At 37.7% G+C, this 18,586-nt stretch overlaps 2 protein-coding genes and 1 long non-coding RNA gene across 4 annotated transcripts in view; 1 reads left to right on the top strand and 2 right to left on the bottom strand.

Moving 5' to 3' along the window:
* Positions 1-5,419, bottom strand: part of LOC122135794 (retinol dehydrogenase 8-like) — an 11,579-nt gene extending 6,160 nt beyond the window's left edge. The window contains exons 1-5 of the mRNA XM_042716026.1: positions 5,263-5,419; positions 3,504-3,665; positions 606-785; positions 393-486; positions 6-189 (exon numbers count right to left, since the gene is read on the bottom strand). Of these exons, the coding sequence (XP_042571960.1) occupies positions 6-189; positions 393-486; positions 606-785; positions 3,504-3,665; positions 5,263-5,368 (726 nt within the window). The 5' untranslated portion in view covers positions 5,369-5,419. The remainder of the gene's footprint in view (positions 1-5; positions 190-392; positions 487-605; positions 786-3,503; positions 3,666-5,262) is intronic.
* Positions 5,420-8,978: 3,559 nt separating this feature from the next.
* On the bottom strand, positions 8,979-18,199 carry LOC109088753 (retinol dehydrogenase 8-like). 2 transcript variants are annotated; one of them, XM_042717535.1, is made up of 7 exons: positions 18,026-18,120; positions 16,118-16,222; positions 14,491-14,652; positions 13,183-13,362; positions 12,811-12,904; positions 11,049-11,232; positions 8,979-9,320 (listed from the first exon to the last, which is right to left on the bottom strand). In XM_042717535.1, the coding sequence occupies exons 3-7, from the start codon at positions 14,639-14,641 to the stop codon at positions 9,057-9,059; spliced, it is 873 nt and encodes a 290-aa protein (XP_042573469.1). In that variant the 5' UTR covers positions 14,642-14,652; positions 16,118-16,222; positions 18,026-18,120; the 3' UTR covers positions 8,979-9,056. The 2 variants fall into 2 exon arrangements, with proteins under 2 accessions (XP_042573469.1, XP_042573468.1); XM_042717534.1 differs by lacking the exon at positions 16,118-16,222 and having other exon boundaries at positions 18,026-18,199.
* On the top strand, positions 12,811-13,328 carry LOC122136031. The gene is made up of 3 exons (XR_006153886.1): positions 12,811-12,931; positions 13,021-13,101; positions 13,190-13,328. It is a non-coding gene; the product is annotated as an uncharacterized LOC122136031 (long non-coding RNA).
* Positions 18,200-18,586: the final 387 nt, after the last annotated feature.

Here is an 18,586-nt window from a genome sequence, read left to right as displayed (position 1 = left end):
CTGACCCTGGCGATGTCTTCAGGTGTTTGTCCCAGGCCTTGGAAGAGGTTGACTTGTGTGGGCAGGTAGAAGGTCCTGAAGTGATCGACCGTCTCTGGATCAGCACCAACAAACTCCTTCTTAGAGACTTCTGTCATCAGCTTCATCTCAAACTCTGTGTTTACAGGCCCGGGCTCGATCATCGACACGCTGACACACACACAGAGATGGGAAATACATCAGACTGAAGTGAGAGACATCAGCACAGATCTAGTGTTCATGCTGTTTGATCACTGAAAAAAAAAGATTCCAAGACCATCAGAAACCTTGTCACATAACTAATCATTCTGAAAATCACATGACAGGAAGAGGAAATGAGGAGTGTGAGTCAAATGGCAAATGCTGAGACTCACTTGACATTAAAATTCATCAGCTGGATGGCGAGACCCTCACACAGTCCCTCCGTGGCAAACTTTGACGCGGAGTAAACATCATTAAATGCCACACCTGTGAAGAGCAAAATGAGTCTGATTTGTTTGATGTGTGTGATTCAGCAGATCCTCATGAAAGCTCAGAAATCTTATGCTGTTCTTCAAGAAGAATTTCTGAGTGTCTGAGTGTCTCACCATGCAGGCCCAGCACGCTACTGATGACGATGATGTGTCCGGAGCGTCTACTCTTCATGTCAGGCATCACCTCTTTAATCATGCGCACAACACCATAGAAATTGGTCTCGAACACCTGCTTCATCTCGTCCAGACTGAGAGCCTCAACCGGCCCCACCAGACCCACGCCAGCGTTATTAACTACAAACACACAGATCACAGTTTGACTCAATCTTCACTGCTCTAACAGAGTTTGCTTAATATAGTCAAGACTGAGTTATTAAATACAGACACACAGATCACAGTCTGACTGGCTGAAAATAGCAAAAACACTAATAAGCAAGACTTAATAAATTGCACCAAACAATGATGTGATGCTATCAAATAGCAACCAGCGGAGTGTGAGAGGCATGTATGGCAAGCCGTTTTATCTTAAAATATTCCCAGCGTCACTTGTCGTAATTGCATTTTTACTAGTAACAATTCAATTAGAGAGCTCTACAATTTAATTATTTCTAGTAACAATTAAAATTAGAGAGCTCTCTAAATCAATTTTTAATAGTTACAATTACAATTAGAGAGCTCTCTAATTCAGTATTTACTAGTAACAATTATGATTATAGAGCTCTTTAATGCAGTTTTTCTAGTAACATTTGACCTAGAGAGCTCTCTAATTGAATTATAGCGCTCTGCAATTGCATTCTTACTAGTAACAATACCAGTTAGAGAGCTCTCTAAAGTCAGTCGCTTACTAGTAAAAATGCAATTACAGAGCTCTCTAATAAATTCTTACTATTAAGAAATCTAGTTACAGAGCTCTACAATTGTACTCTTACTATTAAAAACTTGCAAATGTATACAGATTTGCAACTACACCCATGTCCCTTTCCAAATCCCGCCAGTGGGGATACACTTCAAAATAAAAAGCCCCATGAATTGATAGCGTTTTCATTGTGTCAGAATGACCACAAGAGTGAGATTAGTTTGGAAATGTTTTGTTTTAATATTTAACCACTTCATTAATTCACACCTTTATATTATTATTATTATTATTATTATTTCTTTATTTCAGACCGTTAGATCCATATCACAAAAATGAAAATAAAGAGTATAGTCTTGAAAATAATTTACCAGACAAAATATCATCTCATTTTGGTGTTTATTATGCACTGTAACATGCATGTGGGATTTGAGCTACATACAGTATATAGGCCAATTAATATGTTAATCGTCACTCTTGATAAAATGTTTTTCTTTCTTGTTTCTCTCTGTCTCTGTCTCTCTCTTTTTTTGGTCAGACATTAGGAAAATAATAATAATAATTGCAACAATATTTGGGGGGATTTTTTTGAAAGGCTTAACTAGTAGATGTTTTTTGGAGTGTTGTTTTTTTGTTGTGGAAATGTGTCTTTTTGTGGAGTGTGTGTGGGAGTGTGTCTGTGTTTTTGAGTGATTCATTTAAAAACACAGATTCATGCAAGTATGAAACATGTTTCTTGGAGACGTGCAACAGTTCTTCTCCGGCTTTGTTTGGAACTATTTGTGTTGGTGAAACAAAAACAGACAATATTGTGTCCAAAATGTAACTCACTTATATTAATTTCTTGGTTGTTGAATTGTAGAGAATCAAACATCACAATCACGATCATGCTCGTGCGCTGATATTGAGAAAACGGCACTCTTACTTGTGTGACATTACTAAACTATATCAGATGTTATAACTATAAAAAAACAAATACTCATACAGGGATATTTTTGCCTTCATAACTTGAATTATAGTGGCATTCTAACTGCATTCTAACAGGCTTCATCATGCAGTAACTGCCTCTGGTAACAGACTCCGCCACAGCATTATTGAGTGAGTGGAAAATGAGAATAAAACCCTTGCGAAGCTCAACAAAAACAGGTATTTTACAACCAGTAATTAAATATGCATATTTCTGAGTATACATTTATATGCACACTGTGTGAAAATAGCATAATTTCTTAGCGATATATGCAATGTTCAATATATGCAATAAGTTATATATGCATTATATGATAGATATATGCAAAAAGTTCTTATAAGTGCAAATAGTGATGATATATACACTATACACTAAGTGCAAATTGCAGCATTTTTTGGAACCATGGCTCGTTCTGGCCAGTAAGTGATATGCTATTTACACAGTGTAAATACAATCTATAGCTATTTGCAACAATGTTAAAATAGCAGGATTTTCTGCTATTTATACTACTTATTGGAAATAGTGATAGCAATTGTATTGTATTGCATTATAAAACAGTATGCAATAATAACTTAATGGGTGTAAATTATAATTTTAATTTAAATTATTTAATGGATGCCACCTTATTGGGACAATAAAGCCTCCCTACATCTACCTAAAATTCTATTTGCTCTATAATTGTAATTGTTACTAGTAAGAACTGATTTAGAGAGCTTTCTAAATGGCATTGTTACTAGTAAGAATTTAATTGGAGAGCTCTCTAATTTAATTGTTACTAGTAAAAAATGCAATTACGATGAGTAACGCTGGGAATAGTTTAAGATAAAACAGCTTGCCATAGGCATGCACTCTTTATAATGCAGCTAACATGTCAGCAGTGTGGAAGCATCTGAAGTTGTCCGAGAAAGACGCAAAAATCATTACAAGCACTGACAGCAAGAGACTGTTTGAGACTAAGAGACTGCTGTTTTGCTAACTGATTTTTTCTTTGAAAAGCAAGACAAAACAGTAAAAAACACTGCTAAAACAAAAAAAATAATAAAAAAAAAAAAAATTGCAATATACATGGGGAAAAAAATTTCAGTTTCGGCTTCGGCCAAGATTTTTCATTTCGGTGCATTCCTACTGTTTTATGTAGACTTACATTCAAATGTTTGGGGTCATTCAAAAGGGTGTGTGTGTTTGTACTCACTCAGTATGTCTATATGTCTATCTTTGATGCTGTCGACACACTGTTTGACAGATTCATCACTGCAGACGTCCAGTGTGAGCAGAGACAGAGTTTTCCCGTATGCGTCTCCCGCCGCTTCAACTAACTTATCCTTCCGCTTCAGATCCCGCATGGTGCCTATGACTGAAAAAACACACTATGCGTCTCCCGCCGCTTCAACTAACTTATCCTTCCGCTTCAGATCCCGCATGGTGCCTATGACTGAACAAAAACAAGATCTCGGCCCAAAAATGAATGCAACTCTTGATGTAAATATGTTTTTTTTATTTTTTTTTTTATTATTATTATTTTTTTTTTTTTTTTTTTTATTTATTTTTTCTTTCTTTATATATGAGGGACTGATGGAGTCTTTAATGAATCAGATCTGATTTCTGTAGACTGCAGTGAGTTTCTGTCATCATTAATCACACAAACATCATATTAATATCAGAAACAAACCCATCAGCCTCCAAACAGCCAGTGAGCAGCTGACAGAAGGAAACAATCCTCTCAGTCTTAACCTCTGGCAATGAGTTAATGAGTTAATGAGTTCATTAGTCTTACCATGCTAATCATAGCAGAGTAATCTGAGATCTCAGGCTCAAGCTCTTTTTAATTGTTGTTTATGCAACATTTTGCAAATTGAACTGTTTTTTATAATGAATGAACTTTACACAGATTGAACTGAACTGAATTAACACCGCACTGCACTGAGCTGAATAATGACTCTTCACAGCTGAATCTGGATTTGTCTCGTATTTGGTGAAGTTTGCATCCTTTATTCTGTTACTTGCATAAAGCTGCTTAGAAAAAACAAAGGAGATCCGACATGACCTGTTTTGTGCCTAACAGTAGCAGGTCTGTCAAAAATCCTTAAAAAATGTCCATCATCCGAATCACTTTCCTTTTGGAATTTCTTGAGATCTACTGAACAAAGTGACTCTTCAGTGAAACTGATCCACCAGGTGAAAAAAAGTGCACATCCATAATGTACTTGAAGTGCTCTGTTTTCACGCACTAAATTTATACCTTATATAAATACAAGTATTTAGTTACCACTTGTAGTTCACTTGAACCCATGGTAACTAAATACATCTGTGTCCCTGCAGCACAGAAGCAGTCATAAGTAGCACAGGTATATTTGCAGCAATAGACAACAATACATTGCATGGGTCAAAATTATCCTTTTCTCTTTTATGCCAAAAATCATTAGGATATTAAGTAAAGATCATGTTCATGAAGATATTTAGTAAATTTCCTAGTGTATATATATTAAAACTTAACTTTTTTGCATTGCTAAGAACTTCATTTGGACAACTTTAAAGGTGATTTTCTCAATATTTAGATTTCTCAGTATTATGGTTTGATATCCTAACAAATTATACATCAATGGAAAGCTTATTTATTCAGCTTTCAGATGATGCATGAATCTCAATTTCAAAAAAATGATGATTATTGATGACTTATTATGCACATTTTTTTTTTTATTGGTGGTTTTAAAATATAGAACTTTTATGTTTTTTTGTTTTTATTTTTATGTTATGAAGAATAACTTTTAGTACATTAAGTACAAAATTAGTGCGTGAAAATAAAGCACTTTAAGTACATTATGGAAGTGCATTTTTTCGCCTGAGCAGTCGGTTCTAGTTTGATTTATTAGTTATTTAATATTGTTTGGCAAACTGTACAGTATTTCAGCAGAAATGTTGATGTGTTGATCTATTGATGATTCGTGACTTACCGTAGTAGCGCTTCATCTCGTCTCTCGCGAGCATCACGGCGATCGCGAGCCCGATACCGGACGAGCAGCCGGTGATCAGCACCACTCTCTGTCCCTCCGCTGCCATGATGTCACCGGAGTAACGGAGCACCAGTCTGCTACCAATCTGCTCAGACAAGTCTTTATCTCTCTCTCTCTCTCTCTCTCTCTCTCTCTCTCTCTCGCCTTTGATCGCCTTTATAAAGCAGTCACAAGGTATACTGAAATATACTTCTAATTTAATCGATTTAAAAAACAATTATACGCATACAATATAAGGAAATAAAGAAATAATTTTCAGATATATTTTTTTAATGTAGATTTCTTTTACTTATTATTATTTGTTTTATGTAAGCTAATAATGCTTTGCAATATTGTATGTAAACACAATCATGTCAGTAAAGTAGTCTACTTTAAATCTGAAACTTAGCCTACATAAAATGTTAAATGCTGCAGACCTATTATTATTATTTTTTTAAGAACTATATAGCCTTGGTAAATGTTAAACTGATGTCAGTGTCTCTCAGTCTGCTGCCTTAGAACATCTTCCTCAGCATCTCTTCTTCTGAAATTATGGTCTTTTCTGCTTTATTAGGTCTCTATCAACAGGCCAAAGTAAAGCTATCGCATGCTATTTTTTTTTATTAATTCATTTATTTGTTCATTCATTCATGCATTTTTCCTTGTCTCTGAAAAGTCTCTTCACAAATATTATTTATTATTAGAAACAAGGTGCATCCGGTGGAGATGTAGCCATAAACTCAAATAATAATAATTGCCATTATTATTTTAGTTCCCCAGAGTTTCTACAACTTCCTAGTTCCTGTGGTGCAAACACGCCAAAAAGTGTGTACTTCCGTCAATAGTTCTAGTGTATGGGACATGTAATTTTCTAATATCAAAATTGGTATAATAGCTACATCTTGAATATATCTTTATAGAAAAATCTTAATACTGAACATTATCATGGGTCATGTTTTGTCCTATGGAAAATTAACCATGGTTTTATTAGTCCTATGGTAAAAGTATAGTAACCATGTTTCTTTTTTGCAGATTGATTACCATTTGTACAGTGTAATCAGAGTTTTACTACAAATACCATGGTGAAACTATATAGTGTGGTTACCATGGTTTAACTATAGTAACTATGGTGTTGGTTTTATTTCATAAGGGTTGTCCATTTGTACAGTGTAATCCCTGAGCTCCCTCTAAACCTGTTATAAATCGATGTGAATATTTTATCTGCTAAATTCACAATAGTAGTTATGTCCTTTTTTGCAGTAATTGACTGCTACTGCTAACATTTGCAGTTTAATGCTTAAATAAGTAAACAAAGACAAATCTACAATAGTCTATTTACAGATGTAACTGACCCGCACTTGAAATCCTGAACAGGACAGTTTAGCTTCTCTGCTCCACCTGGGCGCTTCCACTCCATTCTCGAGTATCACATCCTTTTGGTGGACGCAAGGGTTTTTAAAGGTTGGGGGGGGGGGTTTTGATTGGGGTATTAGAGGTTTATTATTGAATGGTGAATGCAGAAACAATCACTTTGTTACATTTGGCAATCTGCAAGTAACAAAAACATAGATCACTGCAAAATTTCATTTACATCTGGATTTCTCAAAAATGGCAGCACTTAATTGTGAATCCAAGAGGAAAAAAAGTATTCCGCCTCTGAAACTATCCATCTGAGTGACTCATGTTAAACTGCTCAAACTTCATCTATGAGAAGATTAGACAGTAAGTACAGTCTTGTCACACTTCATGGTAATTTGAGTTGTCATCCTCTAAAATCATCTTGTATTATCGTTAATGTTTTCTCGTGTGTGTCTTCAACTCTTGAGTTCCAAACTGCTCACTGCAGATACTCAAGTATGTCAAAAGGGGCTTTCGCACCAGAGGAATAGTCTCATACTTCCAAGAACTATTGGCAGAAGTTCCCGCTTTTTGGCGTGTTCACAACACAGTAATTACAAATGTATTTAGTTCTAGGAAATGCGGGTTTTATCTGTGTTTTGTATGCATTTGGCCAGTCAGCGTATTATGGAAGTGACTCTGAATTTGTGCTCTGCATTTCATCCATCCAAGTGTACATACACACACACACACACACACACACACACACACACCCGGAGCAGTTCTCCCGGTTCTCCCGATGGCCAGTCTGCCATCGGACAGCCGATGCTGCGCGCCCGGGGAGTAGTTGGTGTTCGGGTCTTGCTGTAGGGTCTCACCTCAGTCATGATACTGAAGGTGGGAGAGAGTGCTGTACATTCACTCCTCCCACCTACAATCCCTGACCGAGACTCGAACCCACAACCTTTGGGTTATAAGACCGACTCTTTAGGCCATAACAGCCCCAATTATCAACTTATACTGTCATATTAGACATAGACATATCTACAATAATGTGTGTTTATAGTGTGGGTCATGGAGGAGAGATCATAATGACAGCAGGACTACAAAAGTGTACATAAGCCAACATGCTCTCTCAGTACAAACACTCACAGTATCGCTGCTGAACACAGCTGATCTCACTGTAATTCCAGTCTTTCAGGAGCTTCAGAGCTTCATCTGCTGCTTGATCTAGAAAATCTTCATCAGCATCTCTTCTTCTGAAATGATTGTCTTTTATTCTTTTTTGGGTCTTTACAAGCACAATAGCTTTATATGTTAATATGTCATCTCTGACTAACATGTCTCTTTTAAATACAATTCTCTTTACCATCTGCTCTGTCCCACTAACTCAGTTTCATCTCCTCAAAAATGTATACTATCTGAAACTATAAAATCAAATCTTAACATCTTATGAGAGGTAACAAGGAATCAATACTTCTGTAACAGTATTTGTATGGATTTTTATCTGTACAAAGACAAAAACTGCATGTTTGTGTTACTGAGTGTATGTGTGCATGTTTTTGTCAGTTTCATGTCTGTTTGTGTGATTTAACAAGGACATAATTAACACAATAAAAGGTATCTTTTACATGTTAATCAGAGTTTTTTCCTAACCAGCAGCGATGGTGACACAAGAAATTTCTATTTTAGAAACGGTTTCTATTTATGAGATGATGCGTCTGTAGCAACAACATACAAACTATGACGGTGATAATCTCAGGTACTGATTATGTGCTTTATTTAATGTTAAAAGTGAGTTTGAATATCATATTTTGTGACATTTATAGCCATACTGAAGGCGCCAGCAGATAGTTTACCTCAGATCTAAAAAAAAACTGCAAACTCAATGTGAACCCACAAGCATATTCCATAACAAGATGGTATCAGTCACTCAGTATGTACATTTAATAATATTTATGAATTAGATTATAAACTTATCCATTTCTTTGCTAGTGCAGTGCGCTTCCAGAGAGAGCCGCCCACACTCGCTTTTGATTGGCTGTGATATTTGATTGATTCTGTCAATCAAATATCGTGTTGTGTCGTGCTTGGTGTGGACAGCCAAATTGTTTGTCGCTAGAATCTTGTCACATCTATTGTAGTTAGGACACAGTGTTAGACAAGATGATTCATAACCATTGGAAAATGTGGATGTGTGTGTGTGTGTGTGTGTGTGTGTTTTTTTTTGTTAGAATCTTGTGAGAGAGAGGAGAGAGAGAGAGAGAGAGAGAGAGAGAGCTCTTGGATACATGGCTTATGAGGATACAAAATGCAAATGTTTTGGTTTATGAGGACACTTCCTTTAGGGGTAGGCTTAGGCTTAGGGGACAGAATATACAGTTTGTGCCGTTTAAAAACCATGACACGTATGAGAGTCACCGTAAACCACATTTACAAGTATGAGTGTGTGTTAGGTTGGTGAGATGGCTCGTTTTCCGTAAGCATCCACAGCTCAGGCACTTCAAAATGTTTAGACTAACATGCATGACTCCACCAAGATTATACAGCATGTGATAGAAGGTGTGAACAGACAGGCTGCCCGTCTCGTCCGCGTACTTCAGCGCTACGATCGGAGTGTACAGAGGATTCGTCAGGTTACGGAACGGAGGCTGCGGCGACTCGATCACCTTCTTAGTGCACTGCAGAGACAGAGACACACAGAGTGCTTTCAATTTGCATCCTCATTACATTATTAAAGAGAGCTTACGCTATCTTTCATTTAGTGTTACTGGACCATAGCATTGCATCTGACACTATAGACCACTTTTTTTTTAATAGGCTCGAAAGTCCTGTTGGCATTAGTGGAATTGCACTGGAATGGTTCAAATTGTAATAATCTGACCGTCATCGGTTTGCATTAAATAAAGAGGTATCATATCAATCACAAGTTCAGTATGTAGTACCGCAAGGCTCAGTACTAGGACTGATGCTTTTCCTGTACATGATACAGGAAGACCAGGAGAACCAGGCAAGTCCTTTGCACAGACCTTTTGGCAAGCTTTAATTCCCTACCAAAGGCTGGTGTTATGTATCCCTATGATTAAAGAGAAGGAACTGAATGAATTATACTGAACAATATCAATTCACAATCTGATTTGTGGTTGCATTTAGCCTGGAATTAAACCACACCATGCTTGTTTAGTTGGGGATACTTAAAGGGTTAGTTCACCCGAGAATGAAAATTTGTCTCATCTTCTACTCACCCTCGAAGCATCCTAGGTGTATGTGACTTTCCTCTTTCCGAATAACCCAATCAAAGTTATATAAAAAAATTGTCCTTGCTCTTCCAAGCCTTTCAATGGGGGTAGGCGGGTGTTTGTTGTCAACAGTTCAGAAGACGTGAAATAAAGTCCGCACATCTGTAATAAAATGTCCCTCACACGACTCCAGGGGGCCCCTGTATAAATAGATATCCAGATTTCAAACATAATAAACCCTTTTTTCTCACTTCTGCTGACTGTTGGGAACCGGAAGACGTGCAGGCGGAAGATGGAAGATGTATGCGTCACGCGCGCCTCTGGGAAATGTAGGAGCAAAGTGTCCTTACTTTAGCAAAGGAAAACCAGTCTCCTCTTGGCTTATTTCGAAATCCTCCGACGTTTTTCTTTACAAATCCTTGTTTAGTGCTTCTAATTCGTGATCAGCGTCTTGTTCTCTCTCGGTGCTCATCACTAACCACGCAGCACTGATGAACTACAACATCCTCCTGCACGTCTTCCAGTTCCCCAAGGTCAGCAGAAGTGAGTAAAAAATGTTTTTATCACATTTGAAATCTAGATATTTATCTTATAAAAACGCAAAGATTGGTTAGGGGGGGGGTTTATTTATTCACCGGAGGGGTGTGTGTGAGGGTTTTTTTATTGATGATGGGAGTTTATTTCATTTATTTTGAGTTTTTTGAAGTGTTGACCCACTTACCCCCAAGGCTTGGAAGAGCAAGGACAATTTTTAATATAACTTCGATTGGATTATTCTGAAATAAGGAAAGTCACATACAACTGGGATGCTTCGAGGGTGAGTAGAAGATGGATGCATTTTCATTCTCGGGTGACCTTACCCTTTAATATTTGGCAGATATTATCTACTTGATTGCACAGACAGTAATGGATGAGAGCTGAATCGAGCTAGATAAGGACATTGCTGTTTTCTCCAGAGCTGTTTTAGAAATTAAACTCATTCCAATTGATTAACTTAACACAGTTATTAAAATAAACTGAATTGTCAATGAACTGATTTCAACAAAATTATGTCATTGTCCTAATTATAGTGGACTTTGCTATTATATAGACTTAGAACGATTATTAGAACTTCATGGTTATTGCGATCGTTCCTGGTGTGAACGGGCCTTAACTGACATGATTTCTGACCTTGGCAATGTCTTCAGGTGATTGGCCCAGGCCTTGGAAGATGTTCGCTGCACTGGGCAGGTAGCAGGTCCTAAAGTGGTGTAGCGTCTCTGGATCAGTACCAACATACTCTTTCTTAGAAACATCTGCAAACATCTTCATCTCAAACTCAGTGTGTACGGGCCCGGGCTCGATCATTGATATACTGACAGGCAGACAAACACACCTCCATCAATAACAGAGATCAACAAATCAACTACAGAGAGGCATCACACAGATCAAGAACTGCTGCTCTGAAGATCAACCTCAAGAACAGTGCTTCTTAACCCTTATGGAGATCAGGATACTCCTGCTGTTTTTTAAAACTAAGGTTTGGATGAAAATAGTTATAAACAATTATTTCGTCAGCATTCACTATTCATCAGCAACACTTCTTATGACTAATGAACTGTCGTGTCATTTGTGTTTACAGGATAAGGGTTTTTATTTAAAGGGGTCATATGATGCAAATTCAAGTTTTCCTTTCTCTTTGGAGTGTTACAAGCCGTGAATAGATAAGATCTGTAAAGTTGCAAAGACTAAAGTCTCAAACCTAAAGAGATATGAGTGTTACAAGCCGTGAATAGATAAGATCTGTAAAGTTGCGTTTAAAACACACCCCTACATATCTACGTCACGTTTTGTATGTTTCTATTATGGCTTCAGACGTTTTGTTGTATTCGATCGTAAGTGCCCCGGGAAGTGCACAAAATGCAGACATGTTTTTATCTTTATGCGGCGCGCAAGCCGTGAATAGATAAGATCTGTAAAGTTGCAAAGACTAAAGTCTCAAACCTAAAGAGACAAAAAATACCTCATTTGTAATGGGTTTTATTGTTATTGTCTCTGCGCTACGGTGTTCTGACCGGGACACGCATCACAGTATGGTGAGGGGCGTAACATTTCCATCACACGCTTGAGGTATTCGGCCAATCACAACACACTGGATAGCTGGCCAATCAGAGCACACCTCGCTTTTCAGACCGATGAGCTTTGTAAAAAATGACGCATTTCAGAAGGCGGGGCATGGATGAGAAACAACAATAATGTACAGTATGTGGAAAATAATGTTTTTGAAACTTAAACCACATAAACACATTTCATTACACCAAATACACAAAATAATGTTCTTTTTAGCAACATCATATGACCCCTTTAATTATTCATTACTCACAAATATCAATTCCTCAGCGATTTGTAACCAAAAAACATTTATCTTAAACTTGACACAATTCATAATTTCTATGACTTTCTCTGGTCCAGAAATCATGCTTTTAAAGTTTTCTCACAACCATGTTTTCCAATGCCACAGTATTCCTGGTTCCTACATACATCTGATGTTAGTTTGGAAATGGGAATCTTGATTCTTTAAATGAAGAACAAATGAGAATGTTTTTCAGCTTATATCTTGATTTTTAGTTGTTTTAGCTTATTTTAAATCTTTTTTTTTTCTTTCTGATTTTAAATACTTTTAAGTCATTTTATTGTCCCTTGTGGCTCTAAGTCTCTCTTTAGTCCCTGATCTGTGATCTTCGTTGGGTTTGTACAAGTAACAGCCCCTCCAGACCACCAGAGGGACCCATCACACTCTATCGCTGTGATTCTGTTAATGTTCATGTTGTTTGATCACTGATGAAACGAGTCAAAAAGTGTCACATGCTTAAGACATCAAGTGACAGTAAGTGTAAATGAGAAGATGAATAGCAGGAGTGTCAAAATGATCAGCAAGTGCAGAGAAACTCACGTGATGTTGAACTTGAGCAGCTGGACGGCCAGACTCTCACAGAACCCCTCTATGGCAAATTTTGAAGCAGAGTAAACGTCATTAAACGCCACACCTGTGAAGAGCAACACGAGTCACATCTGTATGTCTCTCATCATGTTTATTTGCTCTATTTATTGGCTTTAAGCTGTAAATATTTCTGTACACTGTTTGCACGTGTTTGTCATTCAGCAGATCATTGGTTTCCATCAACATGAAGAGCTCTTCTACAGTGTCTATCTGATCAATATTATCAATAATCCTCAAGTAGAGGTAATACCTTAGGAAGAATTCTTCAACTCCACAAATGAAATGAAAATAATAATATATAGTGAATGAACGCTCAGTGTTTACCCTGCAGGCCCATCGCACTGCTGATGACGATGATGTGTCCGGAGCGTCTCCTCTTCATGTCAGGCATCACCTCTTTAATCATGCGAACCGCACCAAAGAAATTAGTCTGGAACACCTTCATCATGTCATCCATACTGAGAGCCTCAACCGGCCCCACCAGACCCACGCCAGCGTTATTAACTACAGACACACAGATCACAGCTACTTCATCTGCTGCGACACAAGTGACACAAATGTTCAGTTTCACATGGAATGAAAAAATGTAAAAAAGGTAATTGTAACATTTTATCTCATAATTGTAACTTAATTTCTCATGATTAAAAGTTTATATCTCGCAATTCTGACATTATTCCTCACAATTCTGAGTTTATATGGAAACTTGGAATTGTGAGAAAAAGTCAGAAATGCAAGATATAAACTCAAGTTGTAAAGTGAGTGTGACTCTCTGGCTGGATGTATTGTGCAAGGAAAAATCACAAATACAAAGGTACACAAGAACAATGATATATGCAATTTTTTCTTTTTTATTAATACTTTCATGTTGGTTTGATGTGCTATGACTGATGTTTGTCATAGTTGATTTTAATTATGTATTCATTGTCCTAAACACAAACACAAGGGCCGGTACTGGGCAACCTTTCATTTCTACAACAGAACAAACAAAGTCAAACAGCATTTACATGTGTTTTTATATCCACTGTGATGTTTATCAAACAACATGAAATACAAGAGGACAGAGAAAGAGAGTCTGGTACAGATTTTTAATTTGTTTAATGTATATTAATTCATTTATTGTATTTCAAATGAAGTGCTGTTTCTTCTTCACTATAAATAAAAATACACTTCATTCAAATTAAAAATGATTATTGCACCAAATCTTCACAGCAAACATTAGTCTTGGTGTGAAAAGGCCTTTCTTCTTAATTACTTAATGATTTATTGTGTTGCATCCCTTTATTTACTCTATTTTACTTCTCTGTCAGCAGTACTTCTCACAGAAAACTGAAGTTACAGATTCAGGAGTGAGTCGATTCAACAGCAGTGTCAGTATGAATCAGTTCACTGATCACTGTTAACCTGATGATTCAGAACTCATGATTAACAGCATTTCTTTTCTTTTACAGACAGTGATGTGTGTAACTGTGTAACAGACAGATGAACACTGCAGGACGCTCAAGGCTGAAAGTAACTGTGAAAGACTTATTTCATCTGCTTAGTCTAAATTGGTCATGTAACCTAAGCGCGGATGAACACAATCCACTTTAGACACAGATCCGTATGTGACCATGTGTGTGTGTTTGTACTCACTCAGTATATCTATATGTCTATCTTTGATGCTGTCGACACACTGTTTGACAGATTCATCACTGCAGACGTCCAGTGTGAGCAGAGACAGAGTTTTCCCGTATGCGTCTCCCGCCGCTTCAACTAACTTATCCTTCCGCTTCAGATCCCGCATGGTGCCTATGACTGAACACACACAAACACAAACACACACAGAGAGAACTAGTTAAGTGAAAAAAAAAAAGTGAAAGTGACTTGACATACAGCCAAGTATGGTGACCCATACTCAGAATTGGTGCTCTAAATTTAACCCATCCGAAGTGCACACACACAGCAGTGAACACACACACACACCATGAACACACACCCGGAGCAGTGGGTATCATTTATGCTGCGGCGCCGGGGAGCAGTTGGGGGTTCAGTGCCTTGCTCAAGGACACCTCAGTCGTGGTATTGCCGGCCCGAGACTCAAACCCACAACCTTAGGGTTAGGAGTCAAACTCTCTAACCACTAGCCCACGACTTCCCGCAAAATATCTGATGTTACACTGAGTAAACACACATTGAAAACAAGTGAGAGAGGAGTGCAAGCATGGTTCCCCAAGAGGGAACGAGACGCTGCATCCTCCAGCGCAGTGGTTCTCAACCTTTTTTTACTCCAAGGGCCCCTCCTCTCCGAGTCAATACTTCAAGCAGCCCCCCCCCCACCCCCAACCTTTTCTATTTAAAAAACATTTATTCTAGTGTTATTACCTTTTAATTCCAAATAATTATTTATTTTAACTAAACAAATTCACGATAGACTTAAACATATTGTTCTATATTTTTAAAAATATAGGGAAAAAAATAAGCACAAATCAACCTGCCATACCAAAAAAGACCACAGGGAGACGTCAAAGGACTGCATATAGCCACTATACGGATCTATTCAGAATCACTAAACACACCAAAATGCAAATGAAAAATGAAAGCATTCTAAATGTGTGGTGCTCTGTCAGAACATGCGATCGTTTCTGTGTTTTGAGCGTCTGATACCCATATGTAGCCTACATAAAAACACCACTGATCCTCACAAACTTCTCCAAAACACTTCTTCGGCGAGCATCTGTTATAAAACACTCGCTTTACATTAATTTTGACAGCAGTGTGATTATACTGAACTGTGTTCAAGCAGATGTTTTAGATGTGCCAAGAGCACACATACATGGTTTGTTTGTGCATCAATAATAACGGAAACATGCGTGCCTAATGCACGACTCCTGGGTCACTATAATCGTCTTTACCTTGATTACAATCGTCATTCATCAAAACCTTGCTAGTACAACACTGGCTTCTTTTGTCCAACCGAGAGCTGTATTTTGCTAGCGGTTGGGTGTTTTGAGCCGCTGTTCAGTCTGTATTTCACACAGCTCGATGATTAGAAACGGCTTGAGCTGCTCCCAAACACAGAATAATACGTACAATTTCAAACGCATTTCAACACCCAAAGTATCCGCTTGAGGATGCAGTGTGAGTTCCCTAGAAGGGGAACATCTCGGGTTACGCGTGTTAATCATGGTTCCTTCGGCCTGCATGTTTCATGTCTCCTTCAGACAACTAAGTTGGTGATGTGTTCTGCGGGTGCGCTCTTATACTCTCTTATACTACTCACGGGATACGTGGGCCAATAGCTTTGGAGTTGTTTCACACGTGCTTCAGACATCAGTCCTGCTGGCCGCATTCCCCACAGTGTCCTCTAGAGGAGGGGAACTAGTGACTGAACACACACACAGAGAACTAGTGACTGAACACACATGCATGGAGAACTAGTTACTGAGCTCAGAAAACTAGTTATTGAACACACACACAAACACACAGAAAAAGTTACTGAACACAGAGAACTAGTTACTGAACACACAGAGAGCTCAGAAAACTAGTTATTGAACACACACACGAACACAGAAATATTTTTTTTGAACACAGAGATAGAAATACTGAAAAAGTTAATGAACACAGAGAACTAGTTACTGAAAACTCAGAAAACTAGCTACTGACCACACTACTCACGGGATACGTGGGCCAATAGCTTTGGAGTTGTTACTGAACACAAAACCTTGAAAACTGATGAAATGAAAATTAGCTAAGCATGGTTTTGTTGTAGTAAAAGTGTAGTAGCCATATTTTTTTGGTGTATTGATTACCATTTGTATAACCACAGTTTTACTACAAATACCAGGGTTAAACTATGGTTAGTGTAGCAAAACCATGGTTTATTTTTGTGTTTACAAAACACAATGGGGGGGGGGCTACATACTAAACACACAATGACATCAATATAAGACGCAATACCAGAGGAGTTAAAGATCCGTGAAGACTGAAAGCATTTAGACACAGGTCATATGCACCAGTCTGTCACTCACTGAGAGTCATAAAGCTCATTAACACTCTGATGACGTGTAACCTGTGTGTGTGTGTGTGTGTGTGTGTGTGTGTGTGTGTGTGTGTGTGTGTGCTGTACAGGATGAAGACAAAGCCACTGAGAGATCAGTACCGTCATAGCATTAAACCCTGAACCCTGATCCTGAACATCACTCATGTTTTTCTCTCCGGTGAATGGATCTTTTAGGGTTCATGTTAGTCTGCAGTCTTAATAATAAAATTAACGGAAGTCTGTAAAACAGTAGGTTCCCTTTTACATTCACACTCTTACAAATAAAGGTTCCAAAATGGGGTTTTCACAGTAATGCCAGAGAAAAGCCATTTTTTGTTCCCCAAAGAACCTTTCAGTGATCAGTTCTTAAAAGAATTGTTTATTCTTCCTGTGAATAATATCATCTAAAGAACTTTTTTCCACGGTATAGAACCTTTTGTGCAATGGAAAGATACCATGGATGTTAAAGGTTCCTCAGTGAAGATTTTAAGAGTGTTTAGCTCACTGGGGTTTGACATGTGTTACAGCGGGTTATCCTAAGCAGGGATAGAGGCCAGCTCAGCGCACACACACACACACACACACACACACACACACTGATAATGAGCTGCTTCTCTGCACACAGATGCTCTTTAACGCGTGTGCGTCATTATAGGATCCTGCTCATATCTGAGGGATTTATTAATTAATCAGATCTGATCTTCTATCGTCAGCAGCATCATTAACCAACCCAACATTACCAGCAATAACCATGTAATCATAGAGTTACTACATTTTAGTAATCTGAAAACTTCTCAGTGTTATTTAGGTATTATTTATTATTTATATAACTATTATAGTATTTATTAAAATGTTAAATGTGCTTTTATTTTTTATATTTTCTTTTTTCACTTTAACTTTGTCATCATTATGCGCTGCGTCATTTTATTAGTTTTTGTTTTCATTTTCATTTTTTGTTTTTTTTTTTTTTTTTTTTGGTAATTTTTTTTTTTGTTTTATTTTTTTAGCAGTCAAGGAAACATTTCATGCTAAAGTTAAAGTTTTTCATATATTAGATATTTTTATTTGATTTTATTTCTTTACAATAACAATAACAACAATAACTGTACTACTGTGGTATTTTGCAGAAACGTTGATGAATTTTGTTACCGTAGTAGCGCTTCATCTCGTCTCTCGCGAGCATCACGGCGATCGCGAGCCCGATACCGGACGAGCAGCCGGTGATCAGCACCACTCTCTGTCCCTCCGCTGCCATGATGTCACCGGAGTAACGGAGCTGTCCCTTCAGCGCTCTCTCTCTCAGCGGATCACGCGCACGCGCACGCGCGCACTGCTCCAGATTGATAGTGACCGCCTTCATCAAACACAATCACATTATTAGTCTATTACTTTTTTTTCAGCTGCTTACACACAGAATCTTCACTTGTCACACAGTTTCTGAAAGCTGACACTCAAACACCAGAAGCACACACCAAATCTGCAAAACTGTACCCTAATTTGACTCAGTTTTCAATTTCATAAAAAACTTTTTGCAAAACACAACACACAATTCTCTATGTAACACACAAACTCTAACAGGAAGTAATTTTATGGAAAAGGTGTTTGCAAATGTTTGCTTTTGAGATGTGTTTGTGATATTTTGAATGCAGTGCTTCATTTTGCAAGAGATGAGAGGCATTCTGTGTGTGTAAATCTTAGATTTGTGTGTAA

The sequence above is a fragment of the Cyprinus carpio genome, chromosome B1 (assembly GCF_018340385.1).
Source record: "Cyprinus carpio isolate SPL01 chromosome B1, ASM1834038v1, whole genome shotgun sequence".
In the NCBI taxonomy this organism is placed as follows: domain Eukaryota; kingdom Metazoa; phylum Chordata; class Actinopteri; order Cypriniformes; family Cyprinidae; genus Cyprinus; species Cyprinus carpio.
Note: the sequence above shows the minus strand (reverse complement) of the source record. Positions and strands in the feature narration are given on the sequence as shown.

Bases quoted from the DNA above. Each gene is read 5' to 3' on its own strand.
- LOC109088753 (XM_042717534.1), bottom strand. From the start codon at position 18,131: ATGGCAGCGGAGGGACAGAGAGTGGTGCTGATCACCGGCTGCTCGTCC. The intron at 11,233-12,810 runs GTGAGTTTCTCT...TCTGCCTGTCAG, and splicing joins CTGCTCAAGTTCAACATCAC to TATATCAATGATCGAGCCCG. The intron at 9,321-11,048 runs GTCAGAAATCAT...CTGTCTCTGCAG, and splicing joins CACCTGAAGACATTGCCAAG to TGCACTAAGAAGGTGATCGA.